General features: G+C 30.9%; 1 protein-coding gene, 1 long non-coding RNA gene and 1 pseudogene across 2 annotated transcripts; 2 read left to right on the top strand and 1 right to left on the bottom strand.

Moving 5' to 3' along the window:
- Positions 1 to 8,180: 8,180 nt before the first annotated feature.
- LOC149878241 (uncharacterized) lies at positions 8,181 to 8,904 on the top strand. The gene is made up of 3 exons (XR_016447570.1): positions 8,181 to 8,253; positions 8,477 to 8,590; positions 8,697 to 8,904. It is a non-coding gene; the product is annotated as an uncharacterized LOC149878241 (long non-coding RNA).
- Positions 8,905 to 13,402: 4,498 nt separating this feature from the next.
- Positions 13,403 to 14,802, bottom strand: LOC149878240 (uncharacterized; annotated as a pseudogene).
- Positions 14,803 to 16,919: 2,117 nt separating this feature from the next.
- LOC149878239 (uncharacterized) lies at positions 16,920 to 17,713 on the top strand. Its single transcript, XM_090072754.1, is given in 1 exon segment — positions 16,920 to 17,713. A coding segment is annotated over 1 exon segment (741 nt). The 5' UTR covers positions 16,920 to 16,972.
- The last annotated feature ends 8,372 nt before the right edge of the window (positions 17,714 to 26,085 follow it).

Below are 26,085 nucleotides of genomic sequence, written 5' to 3'. Positions count from 1 at the left end.
TGGCGGAGACCTAATAATATATCTTTAGAAAAATAAAAAAAAAACACGGTGAAGCTCTAGCTTCTTGGCAACTTGGCTCTGGAAAAGCTAGAGCTTCGCTCCGTTGATCCTTCAGACTTAAATAAATTTAATAGATATTTAAAAAAAATAATTATGATAACTATTAATAATATAAACTATTATATAATATAAAAATTAAGTAAAACAACGATAAATAACAACAACATCGACCTTCCGCAATAATATACTCAGCCGGTTTCGAAGTGGCCTCCTCTTGCGGCGATACATGAGCATAAACACGTCTTGAAATTTTCAGCAATGGGCCGCAGGTCTTCTGGCGACAATCAATAACATTCCCGGCGCAGCGATTGCTTCAGCGACTCCAAACTTATGTGGCGTGTAGCACAGGCCCTGGCCTCCAAAATTTATCACACGCTGTAATTCATGGAGTTGAGATCCGGCGAGTAGGGCGGCCATTCCGAAGACGCGATGAAGTCCGGAAAATGGGTCCAACACCAGTATTGAGTCGTTTTCGCCTTCTGAGCAGGAGCAGAGTCCTGTTGGAACGTCCAATTGACATCGCCGAAGTGCTGTTGGGCCCACGGAAGTACCACAGTCTCGAGAATGTCACGTCGGTAGACTTCTTGGTTGATTTTGACTCCTTGCTCCACGAAAACGAGGAAGGTCTTACCGCTAGCGCAGATTCCGCCCCAGACCATGACGGATTTTGGCGGTATTTGACAATGGCCGACGTGCCGGGAGCCTCAGCAGACCAGCTCCTGTCGTTTTGGTGGTTGTGCGCCTGCTCGACGGTGAACAGCTTCTCGTCCGTGAACAAGATGCGCTCCCATCGCTGAGCAGCGGCCCGACAGTTGAGTGGCGACATCTCTAGAGCCGCACACGTTTGTTTTTATCGGTGAGCAATTGAACTTTTTGGAGCTTGTAAGGCATGAGGTTAAGCTCCATTTTTGCCATTTGTCGCACCAATTCACGTTTCATTCCGGTATCATGGGGGATTTTTTGCATGGAGACCCTCGAATTTCGCTTAACTCGCTTCCTGATGATCTGGCGGTTGGTGGACGTAATGACGGTGCGTCTTCTACCACTTCCTGGACAGCGACCATCGTGGCCGAGCTCATTGAAACAATTGACGGCCTTGGACACAGTTTGCTCAGGCACATTAAGCAAGCGAACAATATCACATTGACGCATTCCTTTACGAAACAACTCCAAAATTGCACTACGTTTATTTTACATTCTAAAAATATAATATATTTTAGAGATATCAAACTAAGAACATATTGTGAGGAGGGAAGATGGAAAAAATTGTAAACATTATCTTTAAGTTTTACCCGACTCAAACACTCTACATTCGAACAAGGAAAAGAGTGAGTCAATCAAAAAAAACACCAGGTGGACACACATGTCTAATAACATGAAAAATGAATAAGTCACACCATAAATGATTAAAACTGTTTTTCAAACACGACTTGAAACACAATGATGTGATTTTAATTAGTAAAGTTCTAGAAAGTTCTGTAGCCACTCTGATATAAAGACTAATAAAAAGAAAACTAGAAAGACTTGTTTTAAAGAATACCATGACTCAGCAGTTAAAACTAAAGTACTGAACGAACTTGAAGAAAAAGAAATCTATTGTCTGGACAAGAATTCAAAATAACACCTGAGGACAGATAGAAAAGGAACAGTTGAGAAAATCTTTTAGATTTTTTTTGAGATTTTCTTTGGGAGATTTTTTTGTAGATTTCCTTGGGCTCTCTCTTTGGAGAGAGTTTTCGGGAAAATTTTGATGAAGTGTTTTAAAGAGAGTTTTTGAAGATGTATTAAGAAAGAGTTATGAAAGATTTTAAAAAGAATTTTAAGAGAAAAAAAAATTTTTAAGAGATTTTAAGAGATTATATTAGAAAAGAATTTAAAAGAATTTTAAGAGATTTTGAAAGAGGATTTTATGAGAAAAGAATAGTAAGAGGTTTTAAAAGAGGATTTTATGAGAGAAGGATTTTTGAAGATTTAAAGAGAATTTAATGAAAAGAATTTATGAACAATTTAAAGAGGAACTTATGAGAAGGATTTGGTAAGGAAACGTATTTGAGTAACTTTTAATTTGTGTTATTATAAGTATTAATCTATTGTTATTTGTATGAGTTAACATTAAGAGAATATATATATTGATGAGAAATAATTGAGAATAATTATTAAGAAAAATAAGTAAGAGAAGAAAAATCAGTCGTAAGTATTTTTACTTTTGTTTTCATTTTAAGTAAGGCAATATTATTATCATTATTAATATTTTTATTATTGCTTTATTCGAGTTAACAATTGTTATTAAAAAAGTCTGATGCTCTTATCGCGCTTTTACCACATCTGCGTTACACACTGACAGTCCTACCTCACATTCTATCACTCTCTATATTTGCGCTACCATTACACTTACATAGAACCAACCACCACAGTCACATTTAATAATCACACCAATAACATATAACATAAATATTAATAAAATCCACCGCCCTCACAATATATATACTAAACATAAAAACATTGAGGATTCGAAAACCAATAAAATTAATTGGATATCGTAAAAAACTTTATTATCAGGACATATCAAATTTTGTCTCTGTATTTGGTTAGAATTTCAGCCTGATCGTATCTATATTTCAAGACATTTTTCATTTTTTCCAACTTTTAGTGCCTAAAGTCTCCAATTCATTTGCTAAATGAGTACAAATGTCATGATGAGCTTAGAATTAGTTTCTGAAACGGTATACCAACAACTTTTATTATGCTTTAAGTTGGACTGATGGTTTTAGTTCAAAATACTCAAAACTAGACATATTAAAGATGCGGTATCTGCTTTCTTTTAGATTTTTTTTCTTTTTAGATGGAATTTTTTTTTAAACTGCACACAATGGTACATTAACGCTGAATGATTACCCTAGGACAAATAATCATTATGTCAAGTTCTCTCTTCCAAGTACTGTAAAATTGCACGTTATTGGATTTATAATGTATATTTTCAATCCAACCCTCTGTTTTTTCAAATTAATAGTTCATATATTCACTTAGCGCATAAAAATAATTTATTATTTGGATTGCAATTTGTAGGGATAATTATTTTATAAAACAATTAATGCGTACAAAGTGTAATCCATAAAAAAAATTTTTTTTTTTTTTCTTTTTTTATTGTTAAAATTGCATTTTCTACGCTTTTTTTTTTTTTTTTTGTCAAACTCACCCTTTCATTCCTCACTCCTCTCCCCCCCCCCCCCCCTTACTTTTCTTTTTTTTTTTATATAGTGATGGCCTTTTTATGCTTTAGACTTACAGGTTTACCGGTAAAGTTAATAATAATAAATGTTTTTATATGATTTAAAGTGACTCAGACAAAAAGAAAAAGCAAAATGTTCAAATTTTCATTTAAATTAGTTTCTCTTTTAAATTTCTTTAAATTGAAAGTCATTTCAATTGACGTTAAAGAGAAAATTTAAACATTTTGTATTTTCTTTTTAGCCTCAAATTGTCAATTTTTTAGCCTTAACATCTAAATTGCAGTGCACTTAACTCAACCCTGCCAGTAACAAGTTTTAAGGAAGCACCATTTCATAAGTTTTGCTAAATATTATTTTAGCATTGAATGGGAAAAAAAATCTTTTTTTTTAATTCCAATTATGCAAATATTGATATGAATTTTAACATACTTAACATTGATATGTATATAACTTTATTCTTCAATGTAAGTGGAAGGATTGAAGACAACCGGAAGTTATGTTTTAAAAAAGTAACAAGGCAGCAAACGGCTTTTCAAGCAGAACAATATTGTCATTTGTACCATACAAACTTTTAATGTATGTATTTCGCGCATACTACAGGGGATTTACGACTCCTGCAAAACTTCATTACTCAGATAAAAAAGAGAATGGATAAGATGTGAACTTACCAGCATTGTTTGAGTTCAAGTCTCTCCTTGTTCGAACAGGAACTAGAGTTCAGATAAGTAACTATCTCATCTGTCAAATTGGACATTCTAGACTAAAACAAGGAAGTATTCTGGAAGCACCAAGGGTTTATGTAAAAGTCGGCTCTACCCTGTGTAGTGCTTGCCTTAGCCCTCAGGCAAAAGGTTGTACATTATTGCTTCCAACCAAACTTTCCTGAAAGTATGTAAGCTTTAGCTGCTCAACATGCAATGGTGACAGAACTGATTGCAACAAGGACGCATTTCCCCAAGATACTACTCGTCAAGCCAAAACAACAGGAAAACTTTCTCTACAAAAGTACCAGGTAAAATCAATTGCATGAAACCATTTATAATGTAGCTGTGAATAATTAATTCTAATTTAATATTAAATAATACTTATGTCTTACGAGAAACGGATTTCGCCAATTTAAAAAAAAAAACACTTTTTGATTGGATTTAAAAATTAGATAAGGATACTGAAACTCATATTTTAACAAAAACAAAAAGTAATTTATTATTGAAAATGGATTTTTTTACAAACCCTAGCCATGTCATGATATCAAATCTTCAGCCAACAACTCAATTTCAAAATATACGTTTGACTAACTAACAACTCATCAATGTCTAAATGAACACTTGACTATCAAACAGCAGAATGAAAAAATTAACTAAACAGCAAACAAGGAATTTTCAACTTTGAAAGGAATTTTAAATAACAGGACAACAGTTGACTGATTTTTTCACCTCCAGTAAAATTAAAACCTTTAATGCAAAAACATTTTTAACCAAAAACCACTTAGTTGTTCCCTGCAAAAATTTTTCAAGTCTTAGCATTGATGTTGGAAAGGGCTTTCTAAAGTTTCGCATAAACATAGTTGGTGGTTCCTCTGGAGATGAAGCTGGCAACTCACAACCTCAAAGAAAACTCCTCCTCACCCAAAATACTGCTAAAGACACCGAGGTAAAAAACCGAGATCTCAGAAAATCTGCCAGAGAATCACTCAAGCATTCAGCAGATCAGTTCACTAATTAATGCAAGTCCACCGAAAATTCTTGCAGCTTGTTATATGCAGGTTTCCAACTTTATTTGTGCCTTCCAGCACACTCAAGCATATACCTAAGTGATTTGTACAAAATTGAGTAAAATAACCTTTTTTATTAAGGAAATCAACAAGTCCTACGCTCAATCAAGCCTCATTTCATTTGAGCAATTAGGTAGATTTCGGCAAAGGCTAAAATAATTGGAAATGTTGTTTACCTACCCATCATCACTGGTCCAGAAAACACCCTCATCTTGGATATCATTCACTGATGGTTTGGTATCTTCTACTCGGCAACATTAACTGTCTGTACAAGATTTTCTTAAAGATCTTTACTGAAAGAAATGAGGCAGCACAATTTTCATCGTTGTTTCATAAGTTATTTATCGCACTTAGTTCAAAGAAGAAATTCTATAGATCTAATCAGCTTGGCAATGCCGCTTTAAACGGAGATAACAAACCCATATTTTAAGAGAAATTGCAAATTGGGTTGAAACTCTCTCAACAAGCAAGCAATTCACATTAACCAAACAAACTTCTCATACTCTTATAACATAACGTGCTAATGCATCAATTATAGATGATTTGCTTGAAGAAAGATATGAATTTCTTCTCCCTTCCAGACAACAAAGTGATCCTTTGGAGTTAAACATTAGTGAATATAGAAAAATGACCGGTGGTAGATTTCTTGTGAGTCTTTTAGAAGTGTGCTATTGTAAAAAGATTTTTGCAGTAAGAAGTCTGTTAAAGGAAGAAATTAGTTTCTGGGAAGAAAATATTTATCAGAATTTTGAAAGCTCTATTTTTGAAATTATTATGCAAGATATTGCTTTGTTGTCTACAGAGATATTAGAGAGTCAGTTTTCTCAAAATAGCATGGAAGTTGCTGTTGCTATAGCAGTTTACGTTAGTAAATATTTGAAAAAAGGATTTGGATGTAAAACTTGTGATTACATATAAGGTTATTATTAGTAGAATGTTGATATAAAATGCTTTCTGAAAGCCTTTTTCAATATTCCGAGTGTTATTGGAATAAACTGATGCAGACAATCAGTTAGCAAAAGTTCTTGTGCAGCAAAATGTAAAAATATAAATGATAAATATATAGAGAGAAAACTTAAGAATTATCTAACTATATTAATAAGATATGAACAAAACATTCATGTCGAATTACCAAACATAACCAAGAACTCAAGCTTTCAAACATTCTCCGTAAAAGAACTGGCCTCTTAATTTTTAAAGAAAATGACACAAATCAGGCTTTGTAAATTCATTAGGCCTAGGTTCCAGTATCAATTTTGTCATATGCTTACATAGACTTAATTTTTTAAAATACCTACTTTGTTTTAAAATTGTTTTCTTCCACTTTTTTAGGCTTTAGTAAAAGTTCTCAAAGACTTTTAGTTTTACTCTTATTTTGTATATGATTGTTATTAACACGATTAGCACTTCAGCAAGCTTTCAAATAGGCTTATTTATAATATTGTTCTTTTGATTCTTCGAAGCAGAGGCATAAAAAACTAATTAATTAGCTGCAAATCAGCAAAAATGCGAAAGTAAAGGAAAATTAACTTTGGCTGGCTTTTTAACAAAAACAACGAAAAAAAATGTAAAGCGTTACAAATGGTCTTAAAAGTTTTTTTTTTTATCTTTAGTAAGAATGTTTAATAAGTATGCTTCGCCACTCGGCTACCGTTAACAACGAATAATAACGGAAACCGTACAAGTTTCTATTTCAGACTTATAACTTTATCATTTTTTCTAAAGCTTACTAAAAGTTTTGTTGCGAGAAGTAAACATTCATTAGCTGTTTGTTATTTTTGAAAAGCAAGTTTAACATATTTAATCGAATAGTAATTCAGCGCCAAACCTTAAAGGGTTGAAACAAAATACTATAAGATATGCATCCGTGTAGGCTGAAATTTCTTCACACAATCAAATAATGTATGCAATTACTTGAGGTTAATCCAAACATGATAAGAAGATTAAGTTCATCGAGACATACTACTTATATAGGTTTGTTTGTCGCAAATTACGTCTTTTTTCCGAGGATTTTGTCTTAAGACCTTTCCCTAGCGGAAAAACAAAAACTCAAACCAAATTGTATTTTGTTAATCAAATCAGTGATAGATTAGCCTACCATAGATTAATTACTTATAATTGGTCATTAGGAAAATTGGAGAAACGCTTGTTATTCAACTCTATAATTAAAATATTTTAAAAGCTTTGTCAAAAAAAATTTTTAACTCGGCGATTAACAAACAAACGAACTGTAAAAATATGAAAACTGGACAACAAACTGAAATGATTTTAAAACTGGACAAAATAAAGTTCGAAAGATTTTGAAAAAGTTTGAAAGATTCCAGTTTCAAGATTTGAAGTCTTAAGCTAAGTCAATATGTTCATCAACCTAATGTCTAAATTTAATTTCAGAATTTTTAGCAAATTTAAGAGTAAAATTAAATTAAAATTATATCTTCAGCTGAAATTTCCCATTTACAACAATTAGTTAAAAAAAAAATTAAAAACTAAAACCACTTTTTGCTTCAAAAAAAAACCTTAAATACTCTCAAGAAACATTTCAGACCTTTGTGAACTTGAATAATCAAATCAAACATAGAGTAAAGATAAACGTAATTAAAAAATAGTTTAAAAAAACCATTGTCGTTATGTTATAAAGTTGAATTTTTTTTTTTTTTTTCTTGAAAATGGATTTCTTAATAGGCCGTTTTTTCCTACCATAAAATGGAAAGCTCAACCTGTATTAGTATTGACGCAAATTGGGTATTAGGGCACATCGCCAGTCAGAGATATTACGCTCTTTAATTATATATAACAAGCGCGTAATATCACGTGGAACTCATGATCTGAAAAGGGCAAATTTCCATAGAACGTAATTAACTCCTAATTCGTGACAAAAACACAGACCTAGTAAATGTTATTTTACAAAGTAAGAATGACTTATCCATTAACTTTAAATTGCAACTAACACTAGATTTTCGAGAATTTAAATTTATAACGCTTATGCAATTTTTGTCTGCAAATTTTTCAAAGAACAAATCAACTTAAAAACAGTCTGCGTTTTAATGAAAACTGATAGTAAAGACCGCGCGGATTAAAGAGGTAGCTATAAATTGCAAAGTAGTAACTGAAGTGATATAAGTTCAAGAAGAAGACTCAAGATGAAGGTTTTACTGATTGTGTGTGCTGTCGTTGCTTTTGTGAGCGCAAATAGTAAGTCAGAACAACTTTTTACGTACCGTGTTTGGTTATAAGTACCGATTGTTTGAGCGGAAGTGTTTGAAATACAAAAACGTCTTCTTTATAACCGTTACACTTTTCACATTGTCATAAGACTTGATCTCCCAAACACGCGTGCTTGTTCGCTAGCTTTTCATTTTTTATTTTCATGCACAAGTAATTCGTTTGCAAAGTTTGATGCAATTTGTTAATTTAGACATTTTGAACAAGCAGCGACTAAAGGATGAAATTGTGAAAGAGATTGAAGTTGAAATTTTAAAAAAAATTCTTGCAGACGATGATGACGAGGCAGAGCAAGATGATCTCTCCAGTAATACTTATTTTTATAATGTTTTTATTTTTATCATTTACTCATCTGAATAGTTATATGTTAAAAGAAAAGCGAACAAACGGTTGAGTTCTTGAACTCTGTTTAGGTTTATGAGATCGTCGTTTGAGAGACCTAATCGATATTCCAGGAGTTTCAATCCCAGGTTGGTCTATTCCAAGTATACCTACAATCAGAATCCCTTCAATCAGGATCCCTTCAATTCCTTCGGTTAGAAGATGGTTTGGAAAAAAATGAGGACTATTGGATATTTTAGAAGCAACTTTTTTTCTGATAATAAATACATTTTTAAAAAATTGCGTCGTATGTTTAAAAATCCTAAAATCAAAAAAAAAATGTCTATCCATCTTCTAGATGATAACTTGTTAAAAAAAGTTGGAAAAAGTCGATGATCCAACAATTTTTGATCACTAGTTCTTCTCTGCAAACAATAATTTTCCTACGCTGTGAAATGTCAAGGAACTATTTTTTAGTGTAATGTGGAAGTGTTTGCAAACTATTTCTTCTTCATTATAATATTTAATTTCAACTTTGCCTCATCAACTTGTTTGCCTTGACAAAGTTGTAGCTAAAAGTTGATTTTTAATGAAGTTAACAAGGCTTGACATAAGTCATATAAATTAATATACTACTTTGTATCATTTTTAACAAAAAGCTTTACTTTCCGAGTCAACTTCATTACTGATTCGTAGTTTTGTTTTTACATGAATATTTTTTTTTTATTTCCCACAATCTACGCCCGGACCTCGAGCAGATTATTTCTTTAAATTAGTTTTAGTTGAAATATGTTTGCTTTGCTTGATCAAGCTGAGCAATGAATGACTTAAAGAAAAAATAGCAGCCTTAAGATTAGGAACAGCATAAGAAAACTAAAAACTTGCCGAGATAAAAATGTTTTAATTTAAACACATGAACGGGACAGCTATGAACGTTTTTAAAGTAAGTAGTTAATATAAATTAGTTATTTCAAATATGTTTGTTATATTTTGCAAAGTGTAAAAGTTTAATCTATTCTTAATTAAATTTTAAAATAAGAATTTGATGAACTTGTTTTTTTCTCGGATTGTAAAAGATTTTTGTTTCCGTTAATTCAAACAATTTATTCTATATTTAAAACACAAACAATCTAAACAATTTAGAATTTTGAAGAGATGCATTTGTTTCAAGTTAATCTGGCTTGATTATTTTGGGTTGGCATCAATATTTTTGAAGAAAAGAGATTTGATAGAAAATTTTCTGAGCAAATTTAACAAAGTTGTATAAACATCAGGAAGTCCTTAACCATTCTTGAAAATAAATGTAACATTTTAGAGAACAAACACTTAATATACACTACCGTGCAAAAGTCTCCGCTCATGTGTAATATTTGCAAGGAACAGTAAATGCAATACATTTTAGGATGATTTTAAATATATAAAAAGAATAAAATGTTAATATAAAAAGTTGATGAGGCTAAATCATAATTTTGCATACTTTTTCCTTTTCTTTTTGTTTCAAATAATTTTGTTTACCTTTGTTTTGTTGAGTTCTGCTGCTAAAAACATGGCAGAAATTTTTCTATATGAATAACCTTTTTCACGTAAAATACATATAAAGTTCTTCAGTATTCTTTATTAAATTTAAAACTGCACAAAAGTTTTAACCAAAATATTTTTTGTAAGCTTAGGTTTGACAGTAGCATGATACTTTCCGGCATGGTAAGGATGTTTTCAGTAATTTTAATTGGTTGCTTTTAATAGACTTATGTTTATATTTATACTTGAAAATGGCATTAGTGTGCGCATTTAATGTCTTGAATTTAATAAAGAATTTGAGAAATGGTGAAAGTAAAGAAAGAATATTGTGAAGAACTTCGTGGCAAAATATGTATTTTACGTGAAGAAGGTTATTCATATAGAAAAATTGCTTCCAGGTTAAAAATATCCGAATCAGGTGTGAGATATGCTCTACAACGATTGCATGATATTGGTTCCAACAGTGACAGATCACGTTCTGGAAGACCAAGAGTTACATCACGGCAAGAAGATACGTTTATTGTTGTGTCCAGCAAAAGAAATAGAAAAATTCCAGCCACAATTTTAACAGCAGAACTCAACAAAACAAGGGTAAAGCCAGTATCAACTGATACTGTAAAAAGAAGACTAAGATCAGTCAACTTAATTGGACGCATTGCTGCACGTAAACCTTTGTTGAGGGCAGTAAATAAGAAGAAAAGATTGGAATGGGCAAAAATGCATAAAAATTGGGGATTAGAAGATTGGAAGAAAGTTCTATGGACAGACGAGAGTAGGTTTGAACTTTTTGGTACCCGACGTCGCGTGCATGTTAGGCGTTTACCTGATGAAAGAGTGCTTCCTCAATGTATACAAAGTACTGTAAAACATGGAGGTGGTAATATTATGCTTTGGGGATGTTTTGGCAATGGGTTAACTGGAGATTTAGTTAAAATCACATCTACCATGGATAAACGCATGTACCATAATATTTTGGTTAAGCACGCGATTCCATCTGGTATTCGTATAATTGGGAAAGGATTCATCATGCAGCAGGACAACGATCCAAAACATGCATCTGGATTATGCAAAAATTATTTGAAACTAAAAGAAAGGGGAAAAGTTTGCAAAATTATGACTTGGCCTCCTCAATCACCAGATCTATCACCCATCGAAAAGTTGTGGGATGAACTGGATCGGAAGATCAGAGAAGCAGGTGAAACATCTTTTATTAATCAGCAAATGCTATGGGAACGTTTGCAAAAAGCTTGGAATGAGATAACAGCGGAAACCATGAATAAATTATTAGCCCGAATGCCAAGATTATGCGCTGCAGTTATACGCTCCAAGGGGTCTCATATTGATGAAAATAAAATTTAACATTTACAACTTAGTATATTAACATTTTCTTGATTTTATATATTTAAAATCATCCTAAAATGTATTGTATTTACTGTCTAATTCATTGTTTAATAAACAATTAAAAATAAACGCAATTTTCTTGCAAACTTTTGTTACTTTATTGAAATACTACAAATGAGCGGAGACTTTAGCACGGCAGTGTATATTTCACTAAAATCATAATATATATAAGAACGCAGAAGTCGTTGTAAAAATGTACGTTGTACATATGAGTCGTAAACAAAAAGCCGTTGTAAATATGAAAAAAATTCAACTTTCCTTTATAATCTTGTTTAACGACTTAAAACAAGAATTCGAAATAAAATTCGAATGTTTATTTGAATATCTGCAATTTATACAATTAATTATAGTTACAAAAGTATAATAAAAACAATGACAATAATATAGTAATATTATTAGTAATATTTATAGTTATGATAATGATAAATTTGATAAAATAGTAGTAGTTGTTTTAACAACAGTAATAGCATAATAAATGTAAAATAAAAATAATATTAATAGTATTTCACTACTAATGATAATAATAAGAAGTCTGGTATACTTCAATTCAGTTTTTGCCATGTCTATATCTAGTGTGATTGATATTTCCGACTAAATTTAAATCCGTTTACTGATTGTCTAGTGTAGCTGTAAAAAATTATCAAGCATGTGTCATTATTAGTTTTAAAACTGATATTTTTAAAGTACATTAAGTAATTGCGCTGCTGAAAGCTCAGTGCAAGAACAGCGTGATTCTTGAAAATTCTATCTTGTGTCAATATTTGTGCAAAAACTGATATTTCTACGTGGGTAAAAATCCATTTGTTTGGAAAAGTAATTAAATCTAGTCTCTTTTTGTAATGAAATAATTTATGAGAACTTTCGAACAAGGAGGACAGTGATGCCCCCATTTGGCAATATTGTCCTTCTAGTTGAATAAAGTTGCTCTTATTTGTATATACCATTAGTATGTGCCTATATATATATATATATATATATATATATATATATATATATATATATATATATATATATCAACTTAAATCAAAACTTGATAATAATAAATTTTGGACACCATTTTTCACGTTTTTACTTAAGGATAAAAAAGAATTAGTTATTCAACTGCTGAGGTCAGTTAACTTTAAACTGTTTTTTGTAGCTTAAAATAATTTTACGAGCTGATGATGCTGGTAACCATAATCCAGTGAAAATTTCTCATAACAAGTTAATATTTATATTTAGAGAATACGTATTATTTAATGTTTTCTTATATATATATATATTAGGGGTAGTCATTTTGAGGGAATTTATGAAAACAAAGTACATACCCAGCTAAAGTTGGAGCAAATATGTTAAAACTTAGTCAAAGTTTTTTTTAGGTCAATTGGGTGACTTTTAAGTCCCCCTCAAGACTAAAGTTGTTAAGAAATTGTACTTCAAAAAAGGAAAGATAGGGTATGTTTAGAGTGTTTGAGGGGTTCAGAGTGGGTTTGAGGGGGATTTAAGTGATAAAATTACTTCCATTTCCTTTTTTTTTTGTTATTTGTTATTTATATTTTCATTTTAAAAGTGTACGTCAACATGTTTTTTACATATTCTTGGTTACAACGATATTTACGAAAGGAATAAATGAAAATTTTATGTTACGCAAATTCGCAAATCGCAAATACGCAAATCAGCAAATTATGTATTTTCATACTTAAAGTTCAATCAGATCGACAGCCGGAAAAATTCCCGCTTAAATCAATCAAAAAAACAAACTAATTTGAACTAAACAAGTCATTTACCATTTAACAAAAATCTTTACAAATACTATCAAGACAAAAATTATGCATTAATTGAAATAAGTATTTTAAAATGAACATCAATTTCCTAAGTCTACAATTTCCTTTTCTTCAGTTTAGAGAGTGACATCAGGCTTTCTGTTAGTTTTTTTTTGTAATATTCCTTTTTCCCACACCAAAAACCTTGAAAGTTGACCTTACTTTGTCGACAGTTAAAAGTCTTTCCTGCTTGTCATCTTCATTTTCGTATCTTTGCACATACTGCTGCATTATTCCGATTGCTCGTTCAGAATGATCATTGACAACAATTAACATTTTGGCAAAGTTTTCAAAATTCTTAAACGAGGACTGGGTGTGCGAATATTGGGGTGGAAGTGGCAACCAGTCTCTCACTCTCTGATTATCCAACCATATCATTGAAAAAATTAAATATGAAAACTCATTAACCAAAAGAGAGAGGGTTGGTACCTTCATATTATTTATGATATTAATCTCGTTTATTCGATCTTTGCTTCTATGTTTAAAAAAATCTTGATTCGGCATTTGGAAGGAAAGCAAAGCATCTGCAATAGCTGTTTTTTTATCCATAGAAATATTTTTATCCAAAAGAGCCAAGGAAATAATCGTTGAATCAAGATACGATGTATGCTTATAAAGAGATGCTAACACAGCGTCTGCTGCCTCCAGATTGGAGCAAACTTTCTTATACTCATTCATCTGAAAGATTGCATCAAGATCAGACGCAGGAGATTGAAACGCTTTATGTGCTTGAAGGTACCACTTTGTGTAAAAACATACTATAATGAACTCGCAGATGAGTTTCAAATCTTCGCGTAGATTATCATTTTCTCGCACAAATGTCAGTTGCTTGCACAAAAGCTGAAGTTTAAGGTAGTATAAACTCTTGCCTAAAAACCTAGCATGATGAACAGCTCCAGTTTTCTTTAATTTGAAATGTGCAGAAGGGGATAAATATTACATGGTTAGTTCAGCCAACTCTCTTCGGTCATTCCTCATATTGCGTTTATTAGTAATATAGGGTCTCACAGTAATCTAAAGTTTTCCTTGCAGCTTCCTTCAAAACTGTTCCTTCCACGGTTTTCCAATCAAATGAGGTCAGGTTATTTTTGTCGTATTTGAATTTAGGGTTTTCAAACATATGTCTGAACTTTACGAATAAGGGATTTTCAGGCCCTACGCTATTCTCTTTTATCACTGCTTCACAGAAATGAACCATTCTAAGCTCAATGATATGATGCCTACATGCCAGTAGAAGAAGGTATTTGTCTACTTCTCTTGCAATCCTAGTAAGTGATCCTTTCTTAGAACCAGTATTAATTGAAGTTTTATCAAAGCATACTCCGGATACTTTTGAAATGAGGTCATATTCTTCTAGTATTTTCATGATTCCTATATACATATCTTCACCTAAAGAATACGGCAAGGCAGGTACTCAAAGAAGATGCGACACCCCCTCAACATTTACGAGCACAGCTAATCTTTCATTCTTCAGTCTTTTTCCATGATCAGTGCTAGTGTCAGTGAAACTCATGTTTAATTCTGAGGTAGCGTCAATCTTAGGAGATTCGTCTTCTAGCCTTGTTCTCTTCCTCACACCTTCAGAAACCTAAAATTTGTTTTAACATAGTGTATGTGTATTAACAAATAATGTATGCTAAATTAGCAAATTTTAATAAAAAAGGTCAAATTAACCCACTAAAAACAACATAAAACCTTTTTGCTAAATTTTCTATCACAAAAGCTGAAGTTTAAGGCAGTTTCTGATCCCAAACTAAAATGTCTCGGTCCTTCCTGGTCTTCCAAAAAAGTTAAATCATCGTGCTTATCTTTATCTGAGCGTTTTTTATCCTTCCTAATTTGGTTCTTTAAATCTGTAGAACCAATCCAAAACAGCTTTTTCAAAAAAGAAATGAACTCCTCTTGATTAACCTTGTCTCTAACTGTTCCTCTGTATTTATTTCTACTCAAATCTAAATACTTCTTGTCCATCTTCATTAAGTTCTTGATAATATTTTTATCTTAGATTACTTAAAATCCCGTTTAACCCATGGTCTTTTAATTAAACCTAAAATGCATTCACAATCATCTACTTCACATCTCTTGTAACCCTGAATCTTGTTAGGAGGGCATGATAAAATTGTTGACTTCTTAACATTATGAGAAAGTAGTGATCTTCTGTAGGCAAAATATAATGTTAGAACGAGGTTTACACGCAGAAGTTTTTTTTTGCTTTTTTGTTTTTTGTTGAACATACCTTAACAGACTATCCTTTGAAACGAACAAGACAATTCACGCATACGTACAAACCATAATGTAAAATAAATCTGCACAAGTAAAAAAAAAAAAGGATTTTTTTTTACATTAAAAAATTGGTTTATGGATTTTCCCTCTGGATCTTTAAACAACCATAGGCTTTTTTGTAAGCGTCAATATTTTTGAATATATATATTTTATAAGCAAATGTTTATTCGTAATAAAACAGGGGTTTCATCTTATGACTTTTACGTAAACCTTGTTAAAAAAACAGAGTTTTATAAATTTATTGCCAGTGTTTGCGTGTGTTCTTGTGTTAGCGTATGCGTGCGCTTAAATTAAATCTGACTTGAAATGACAGCAATTCAAGTAATAGTACTCTACAAAGTAAACTGGTAACTTGTAATGTGACCAATTTTTGCAAACGACACAAACGGAAAAACATGACTGCTTTCAATAATCAAAACTCTTTGTTTGTGATGTCATTTGTGATGTCATTTTTTGATGTCATTTGTGATGGTATGAGGCAAGTAAAATGAATTTTATTTTTTTTTTTGTTCCTTAACTAAAACTATTGCTGAATAATTCTTGGTGACAATTTAATTTTCAATAGTAATTACGATGATAAAGTTAGTTTTTGTTAAAACTCTCACTAATAATATTTAGAAAAGGGGAAAGGAACGACGAACGAAGATCTTTAATGAATGAGCTTATGCAAAAAGTGCAACTTGATAATCGTTAATTTATCGAGCTTAACGACATAACGTTTACGTCAGTGGCAAAAACTCATTACTTTTCTCCGTTGAAGTGCGAGTCGAATGTCTTCATAACGAAGATTACGTTAAAAATTATCGATATTTTTTATTACTTTTTATGTTCAAGTCAAAGCATTATGGCGTCACCTCCGCTTTAGGCAACGCGTTTAATTCTAATTCGTGGTATAAAAGAAACAAAACTCAGTAAAAACTTATTTCGTTTCTTAAATTAGATACACGGAATAGTAATCCATGGACACACGTGGATTAATCAAACAGCTGAGCCAATTGTTAAAGATTGGTCTTTTTTTAATATTGTTAACATCACTACTATTCATATTATTAATATCAATTTTATGTTTTGTTTTTTAATTCGAAGCTTTATAAAACTTGATTAAATATATTTGTATACATTTTTTAAACTTTTTTATAAAACCAAATATGAAACGAGACCGATGTAATAAAGTGAAATCATTTTGAATCTTTGTGATACGTTGTGATCATTTTGAACCATTATGATACGTTGTGATCATTTTGAATGTATGATACGTTGAGGTTTCCGTGTAACCTTCAAGATACTCAAAGTTTTTGCCTGCTCAAAGTTTTTGCCGCTAACGCACGTGTTCTCGACTGCTCTTCAAGAATATTAACTAAAAAATGGAAATAACGATCAAAAATATCGAAAAAATTATTGCAAACAAGTTTGAAGAACAAAAAAGAATTCTGCTTAAAGAAACAGAAAGGTTATTAAAAGACCAGGAAAAGAGCTTCACACAAATAGTTAGTGGAAATATAAAAATAATTTCTGATAGACTCGACAAAATAGAAAATGAATTGAAGATAAACAAAGAAAATATGCGAAATATTGAAAAAGACTTAAACGATGTGAAAGAAAGTCTCCACTTTCAAGAAGAGAAAATAAACGAAGAATTAACACAAATAAGGAAGAAATATGATCTTGAAATTAAAAATATAAATAAAAAAAATACTGACTTAGAAAACCGCTCTCGTCGTAACAATATTAGAGTTGATGGTCTGAAAGATTCACCAGGAGAAAGTTAGAGTGATTGTTAAAAATCTGTAAAAAAAATATTTACAAACAACCTTAAAATTTCAACTGAAATTATTGTGGAACGAGCGCATCGAGTTGGGTCGTATAAAGAAGACAAAACACCGAGAACTGTCGTAGTGAAACTTTTAAACTACCAAGATAAAATTAAAATTTTAAGTTCACTTAAAAACCTAAAAGGTAGTGGACTATATATAAATGAAGACTTTGCTAAAGAGACGATGGAAGAGAGAAAAAAACTTTGGGAAGAAGTTAAAAATCTTTGCAATCAAGGTAAATACGCTATAATTAAATTTAATAAAGTTTTTTGTCGCGAATTTAGAAAATGAGAAAATTTTTGCTTATGATTAAGAAAAAGTCTTACGTAATTTTAAGCGATCGAAGCGAAGTTGATTATCTTAACTAATGGCTAAACAAACCATAGATTACGAAACGCAACACTTTAATGTTTTCAAATCGGCAAATAAATTTTTACTAAATAACTCTTACGATCCAGATTTGTATTTTTTTAATGAAAATAATTTTAACTCGCGGTTTTTTGAATTAGGAACTTTTAAAAATGAATTAAAATCATTAAATAATAAATTTACGGTGATACACATAAATATAAGAAGTATAGTTAACAATATTGACAAACTAAAACATTTTCTTATCGAATGTAATTATTTGTTAAGTATGATTTGCTTAACAGAAACTTGGTGTTCTGACGAATCATCCAGAACAAATTCAAACCTGTTAATTCCGAATTACAAGCTAATATCTTATGAGCGAAAAGTTCAAAAACGAGGAGGTGGAATTATGACTTATATTCATAATGATCTGACAACTAAAATTAGAGACGATCTTTCGGTTTCTGATGCCGATGGAGAGGTCTTTACGATTGAAATAATGAACAAAAAATTAAAAAATATACTGGTGCCCACCTGTTACAGACCACCTGAAGGTGATATAAAAAACTTTTCAAATCACCTAAAACAAATATTTCTAAAAAATAACAAAGAGCACAAAATTTTATTTTGTATTGGAGACACAAATATAAACTGTCTACAGTACAATGAAGATGCTGTTACCAAAACTTTTTTTGATGGTATGTTTCAACACTACATCTTTCCTATAATAAACAAACCAACCCGGGTAACATTTAATTCAATCACTGCAATAGACAACATATTGACTAATTCATTTTATGATTCTTCATTAAAAGCAGGTGTTATCAAAACGGATATATCCGATCACTTTCCAATATACTTTTCCTTTTCTCAAGACACAAAAAATAATAACTCTAAAATCAAAGTCTATAAACGAAAAATTAATAATTTTACTATTCAACAGTTTAAAGAATCACTATCGGCAGTAAGGTGGGACAGGATTTACCAAGAATGCAACCTTGGGCATACCAACTCTGCTTATAATGAATTTATAGAAATATTCTTAAAGCACTACGATAATCATTTCCCAATTGTAGAAAAAGAATTAAAAGTAAAATACTTACAATGTCCATGGATTACCAGAGGTATAAAAAAATCTTCAAAAAAAAAACAAAGACTTTACATCAAGTATTTAAAAAACAGAAATGAAAAAAATCTAAATACATACAAACAATACAAAAATTTATTTGAAAAAATTAAAAAAAAATCGAAGAAAATTTACTACTCGAATCAAATAAAAAATGCAACTGGTGACATTAAAAAAACATGGAATATTATAAAAGAAATAATTGGGAACAAAAAAATTAAATCAAATATCTTACCTGCTCAAATCGTCATTGACAATACAGTGTACAGTGACAAAAATACGATTGCTGAAAAATTCAACGATTTTTTTGTTAACACTGGCCCTAATCTTGCCTCGAAAATTAAGTCTCCTAATAACTCATTCAAATCATACCTAAGTGACACCCAGAGCGAACTAAACTACAAAGAACTAAACTATCAAGAACTTAATGTTGTTCTAAATTCCTTAAAATTAAATAAAACTCCAGGTATAGATGACATCTGTAGTAGGGTAGTGGCAAATGTCTTTACAACGATAAATAAACCTATATTTGAAATTTTTAAGTCTTCGATTAAAACAGGAGTTGTACCGGACAAGCTTAAAGTAGCTAAAGTAGTACCAATATTTAAATCAGGTGAAACATACTTAATTAATAACTATAGACCTATCTCGGTACTCCCTACCTTTTCTAAGCTTCTCGAAAGAGTAATCTATAACAGATTGTATGAGTACTTAATCCAAAATAAAATTCTAAATAAAAAGCAATTCGGTTTCCAAAAACAATATTCAACTGAACACGCAATCCTAGATCTAGTTAACAATATAAGTGATTCTTTTTACAAAAAACAGTATGTTCTAGGCATCTTTATAGACCTGTCAAAAGCGTTTGATACTGTAAATCATAATATCTTACTTAAAAAAATGGAAAGCTATGGGATAAAAAACATAACCCTTGACTGGTTCAAAAACTATCTTAGCAACAGGCAGCAATGTGTTTTTTCAGATAGTTATAAACACTCAAAACTACTACGAGTTGAATGCGGTGTCCCCCAAGGTTCCATTCTTGGACCTCTTTTGTTTCTTCTATATATAAATGACCTTACAAAAGCCTTGGATAAACTTGATGTAATTATGTTTGCCGATGACACAAACTTATTTTATTCCTCGAACTCAATCAAAGACCTTTACAAATGTATGAACAAAGACCTTAAAAGATTAAATATATGGTTGAAATTGAATAAGTTATCACTAAACACAGAAAAAACAAAATACATATTGTTTCATTCCAAAAAACAAAAAAATAATATACCTACTATCCTTCCCTCACTAAAAATAGATAAGGTAAACATTGAAAGAACAGAAACAACTAAATTTCTTGGGATCCTTATTGACGAAAATATATCTTGGAGAGCCCATATAAGTACAATAAACACCAAAATTTCGAAAAATATTGGGATACTCTACAAAGTTAAACCTATGTTATCCCAACATAACCTTAAATCGCTTTATTTTTCTTACATCCAAAGTTATCTTACGTACGCTAATATTACATGGGCAAGAACACACAAATCCAAATTGAGTACTATTTATAAAAGTCAAAAACATGCATCAAGACTAGTTTATAATAAAGATAAACTCACCCATGCTGAACCCTTACTAAAAACCTTAAATGCACTAAATGTCTACCAAATCAACATCTACCAAAATGTACTATTTATGCTAAAATACAAACTTGGACTAGTCCCATCGCATTTTTTAAATAACTTCTTTCAAGTTAACTCTAATAGATATATAACAAGAGCAACAGGCAATTTCACACTGCCTAAAAGAACAACAAAGTTCTCACGGTTTTCTATTTCCTACCGGGGTCCGTACCTGTATAACAAAATAATATCAAAAAATATAGAACTTAAAGTATTAAATAATCCTGCCAACTTAAAAAATAAAATAAAACACCTCATACTTAATATCAACAATTATATTGATATGTATTAAATTTAACAACAGAATCTATACTGAAATATTTATGTGTATCACTGACTGTGTTTTGACTATATATAAATATGAAATAGACTTTATTTAACAATTTGAAAAGGTACTCCATGATAAGTCTTCATAGACTTCTACGAGTTTTCCTTTACAACAACATATATATATATTTGAAGTAACAAGAAAATTTCTTGTCTTTTTATCTTTTTCTTATTTTTATTCTATTATTTTTAAAAAATACTGATAGTCTTTATGATAAGAAACTATACTAATTTACGTTATACTTGTTAAACCACGTTTTATTATGATGTGTTATACTTGCTAAACCACTTTTTATTATGATGTTATACGTAGTAATATTATGTTATATTCTTCTTTTTATTTACGTTGCATTATATGATGTCATTTATTTACGTTGCATTATATGTAGTTTTAATGTAACGATGTGTAAATTTATTGAAGTTGTATAAAAAAATAAAAAAAAAACATAAAAAAAAAAAAAAACATACTCGTCTAATCTCGTATATTCTAATCAAACGTGTCTAACAAATAAACTGATAGTAACCAGCCTGTCCCAAGGAGGTTTAATACACAGGAGACGGCATAACGTGACTTTTTTGAAGCCAGTTTTGAAATTTGGCCGCCATCTTGGTTGACCCAAAAGAATTTCGCGGAACTTAGGATTTTATTTAAAACTTTGTTAAACCAAATCAAAATATTGCAATGATTGCAATCAAAAGATTGAATAATTGGTCAGTTTATGCTTGGTAACTTATACTATCATGTAAAGAATTATTTGCTAACTGATAGTCTTCTTCAGTTCATTTCAATAACATTCGGAATACTGAAAAAGACATTCAGATAGCTGTATTTCAACATGCTACCAACAGAGACTGTATTTCAGATACACGAAAGATTCTTGTGAAAAGAAAACCATATGTTTGTGAGTTGAAACGAGTATATATATACATGTATATAAGATTTTTATTTAGCTTTATATGATTTATACTGAATAATAATAAAATGATAAATATTGATAAACAGATTTAAATTGACATGCTATCTTGTTCTGCTTATGGGTGTACTTCAAGAGATTGTACTGGTGGCATTATATTTTAATGTTATGTAAATGGTTGATACAGAGAGAAAGTTTTCCAAAGTTTTCTGCAAAGTATAAAAATGAAAGTTGATAAATTCATATTTTGATATTGGTGAGGTTATAAACACAGCAATAAAGATATCAAACAAACGACAAATTTTTACTACTGATCTAAAATAATGACAAAATTATAAATAAAAAATCATATGTAGTATATTTATTGCAAAAAAAAACTCACATATAATATATTTATTTCAATAAAAAACTATTAAGTAATTTTTCTGAAATCCCCCTTCCAAAATTGACAGTGTTTTTAAATGCATGTCTTTTACTACCCTAAGTTATTCAAAAGGAAATAGCTTACAAATTTGGAATTTAACACAAAATCTTTTTTGTGTTAAATTTCAAATTTGTAAGCTATATCCTGTTTTGTGTTAAATTTCAAATTTGTAAGCTATTTCCTGGTTTGCAAGTACTTTTCAGCATACCAGGTACTGGTATGCTGAAAAGTACTTGCAAACTAAGCACTGGTATCTTGTTCTGCCAATGGGTGTACTTCAAGAGATTGTGCTGGTGGCATTACTTTTCATAGGTACAGTAATTTTTTCTTGGAAAAATAAGAGGTTTATTGGGTTGTAATAAGTACCCTTCAGCAAAACAGTTTATTGGAACATATAAAAAATTGCTGGTGCATAATGATATTCAAGATATTCTTCGTGGAAACTGTTTGCCATTGCAAATTGTACCTATTTTGACTACTTCTAGTAAATACCAAAACATTGAAAACATTGATGTTCCTTCTGTTAGTGTTTTGAATAACTCTACTAGCAGAAATAGGATTATTGAACTACTAAAAAACTCTGTTACTGATCATGATTATTTTTTAGTTCCTGATGCTAGTTGTTTGTCTACATCTTCACATAGTATTGTGGCTTGTATTGCAGGATTTGCTGTATTTAGGGGAAATTCTGGGGAATTCGCTACACTGTGAAACATGTATTTCAGCGCTAAATACAAGTAGCAAACAAGAACAATATGCATTAACTTGAAAACAAAAGGTGCATTATTGATATTTTCCTCAAAAGATGATCATGACATTTGCATTTTGTGTGAAAAGTTGTTCAGAATCAATGTAGAACACAACAGCAATTATTCATTATACTTGTCAAATGGAAGGTGCCATGCAATTTTGCAGTCAGTATATCAATTCACAAACGCTTGTTTTTATTACCACAAGAAACGTTCATACTGTGTAAAACATGGTGTCTGCTAATTTTGTGTTGACATACGACTATCTGAATGCCTGTTTCAGTATTCCATATTTTTTGGAATAAGCTGAACCAGATAATCAGTTAGCAAACAATTCATTGTAACATAATATAACCTCGAAAGTGTAACTGGCGAATTATTTATTGACTTGTTGCAATGCTTTGATTTCGTTTCATCTGTGTTTTCTCCATAGTTCTGCGCAAAATATAAAAATGTTTTGGGTCAACCAAGATGGCGGCTAACTTTCAAAACTGGCTTCAGCGCGTTTCATATAACGTATATACCGTGCCGTTGTTGCGTTAAAAAAGTTAGTCGTTAAAAAAGTATTCAAAATGGTACCGTCAACCGAGGTAACTTTGGTTGCCGGGGTGACTTTGTTGACCGGGGTCAATTGTTGATTTTTTTTTAAATTCCTAAAATTTAACAAAGATAACATGTTTTAATTTTGTTAGAGATACCAACAATATATATCGACTATTATATCAACAATTTTGGTATATCAACAGTTTTTGTGAATATAGCACAGTTACTTCGTAGACTACATTGAGTTTATTTTGGCATCTTTTGACACTTCTGATAAATTTGAATTCTTAGCCGGTGAAAATGCCGAGGAAATATAAGCGAAAGCGTGGTTCAATAGCATATGCAACATCATACAGCCAAGAAACGTTGTCCAATGCTATAAAAGAATGTTTAACTGGAAGAATAAGCGTGAGAAAGGCTAGTCGACAGTTCGGAATATACGCTTCCCATTTGCTTCAACCGCTGGACGTTGCTGTTTTCCGTCCGCTAAAGATAGAAACGCGCATCAAAAAATCAATACCAAAAAATCAGTTCCTCGGTCTTCTTGCTCTACTGCAACGTCAATTGAAAATCGATAATTTGAGATCTGACTTCAAGGCTAGTGGAATATTTCCCTTCGATAAAGAAATGGTCATGAAGCGTTTGCCACAGGTTAACAGAGACATTGGAGGAGGTACCGGTAGTACTGTTAAGGAAGTATTCAATGAAGATATAGGTCTATTAGTGAAACATTGTGGACAGGATGGGAAAACAAATCGCACCAGAGGGAGAAAGATCACATCTGGCAAAGCGATAACACCGCAAAATCTGGTGAATAACACAACTCCTACCACATCAAAGAATAACAATAACACCAAGAATAACAGTAACACCAAGAATAACAAGAAAAGGGCAAGAGTTGAACAAGTGTCATCATCCTCAGATAACGATAATGACCTACTAGAAAATGACTTTTAATGACTTTTGCACAATAACAGGGAGCTAGTTGCAAAATTTTTTGTCCATTTAAATGTTCTTTTCATGTTTCTCTAAGTGTTTAAGGACTGATGATTTTTTAAAACTCCAAAAAGTGACCAATGTTACCCCATAGCAGGGGTATTATTCATCAAACATGATAAAAACCTGGGGTAACATTGGTCACTTTTCGGAGTTTAAAAATAAATATTTGTAATAAAAAAATTATGTAAATAAAAAAAGACCTATAATGTTATTACCACAAGAGAAAACTGTAAAAAATTAATAAGATTCAGAGATGTTTAAGAAAAACTGCCAAAACTGACCAAAGTTACCCTGGCTAACGATACTCTTTAATTTGCGCAACCCTCAAATCCACAACAGAATATGCTTTGAAATCTTGATTAAGGCACTGGGAGGCATTCTTTTTTTATTTTTGAGCAAAAGCTCTCAAAGAGAGTTTCAATTATTTTTTCCAGATTTTTTTTCCCTGTAATTTTCTAATTCTACAAAGTTATACAATTTTCATGACATTTTTTTTTTCATTTGACCTCCTCATAGTATCAAAGCTTTTAAACTCCTAAATAAATTATATTTCATGAAAAAATAGAACATAGATACTCACTTCTAAAAGAATTATACTATACTAATTATAGTAATATATACAAAATCAAATATTTTTAAATTCTCATATTATAGTTCAGAAATATTAACATTTCACCATGAGCTCCTGTTAAGCTATATCTCTTTGCAGTATATACATTTCCACCTATACTAAAAAGTCTTTCACTCTCCACAGAAGACGGTGGGCAGCTTAAATACTTTAAAGCAAGCTTTGCTAATAGTCGCATTTTGGTTTTCTGTGATTTCCACCACAACAAAAGATTGCTTTCTTTGTCAATAAGGTCTTCATTTGAGTAGTGTTGAACTTTGTTTAACAAAGTTTCATTTGAAATTAAAGTTTGTGGTTGACTGATTTGTTTAGAATTAAATCCTACATGTTCTTCAAAGCAATTGTCAAAACCCATTTCTACTATATCTTTGTATTCATTTAGTACTGTACCATTATTTTCATGTTCTGAGTCAATATTTTCAATGTCACAAGCTGCAGACCGATCATTTTCAGTAACTTTGATGTTTTTTGTATTTTCATGGGTTTTAATAAGCTGAATGGTTATGTTCTCAGTACTTTTTTTAGCAGCTGAAAAGGTGTTTTCATTTTTGAACATTTTTAATTTGAATCTGGGATCAAGAAATATTGACAAGATGATGTTATAGTTATCAGTATATTGTTTGAAACTATTCTCCATTGAATTAGTTGTCATCAATTAAAGCTTTATTAATGAAATGTTTCAAAAACTGTATCTGTGGTATAATATCTGAGACAATAGAATTTCTTTCACTCAAGCGAACTCTTGTTTTGTGGAAATCTTTTAGCAAAACACAAAACTGTCCAATAATCATCCATTTGTTTGCATTTAATAAAGGAAGCTTACCATTTTCAAGTGCATATTTGGTTAGAGGTTTCCTTTGATCATAAATTAGTTTTAACATATGACAGGTACTATTCCACCTTGTTGGAACATTTTGAAT

Source organism: Hydra viridissima, unplaced genomic scaffold (assembly GCF_058129835.1).
Source record: "Hydra viridissima isolate aposymbiotic clone 2 unplaced genomic scaffold, HvirCarnegie_v1 scaffold_15, whole genome shotgun sequence".
NCBI classification, from domain to species: Eukaryota; Metazoa; Cnidaria; class Hydrozoa; order Anthoathecata; family Hydridae; genus Hydra; species Hydra viridissima.
The sequence above is the reverse complement of the archived record's forward strand: the minus strand, read 5'-3'. Positions and strand labels throughout refer to the sequence as shown.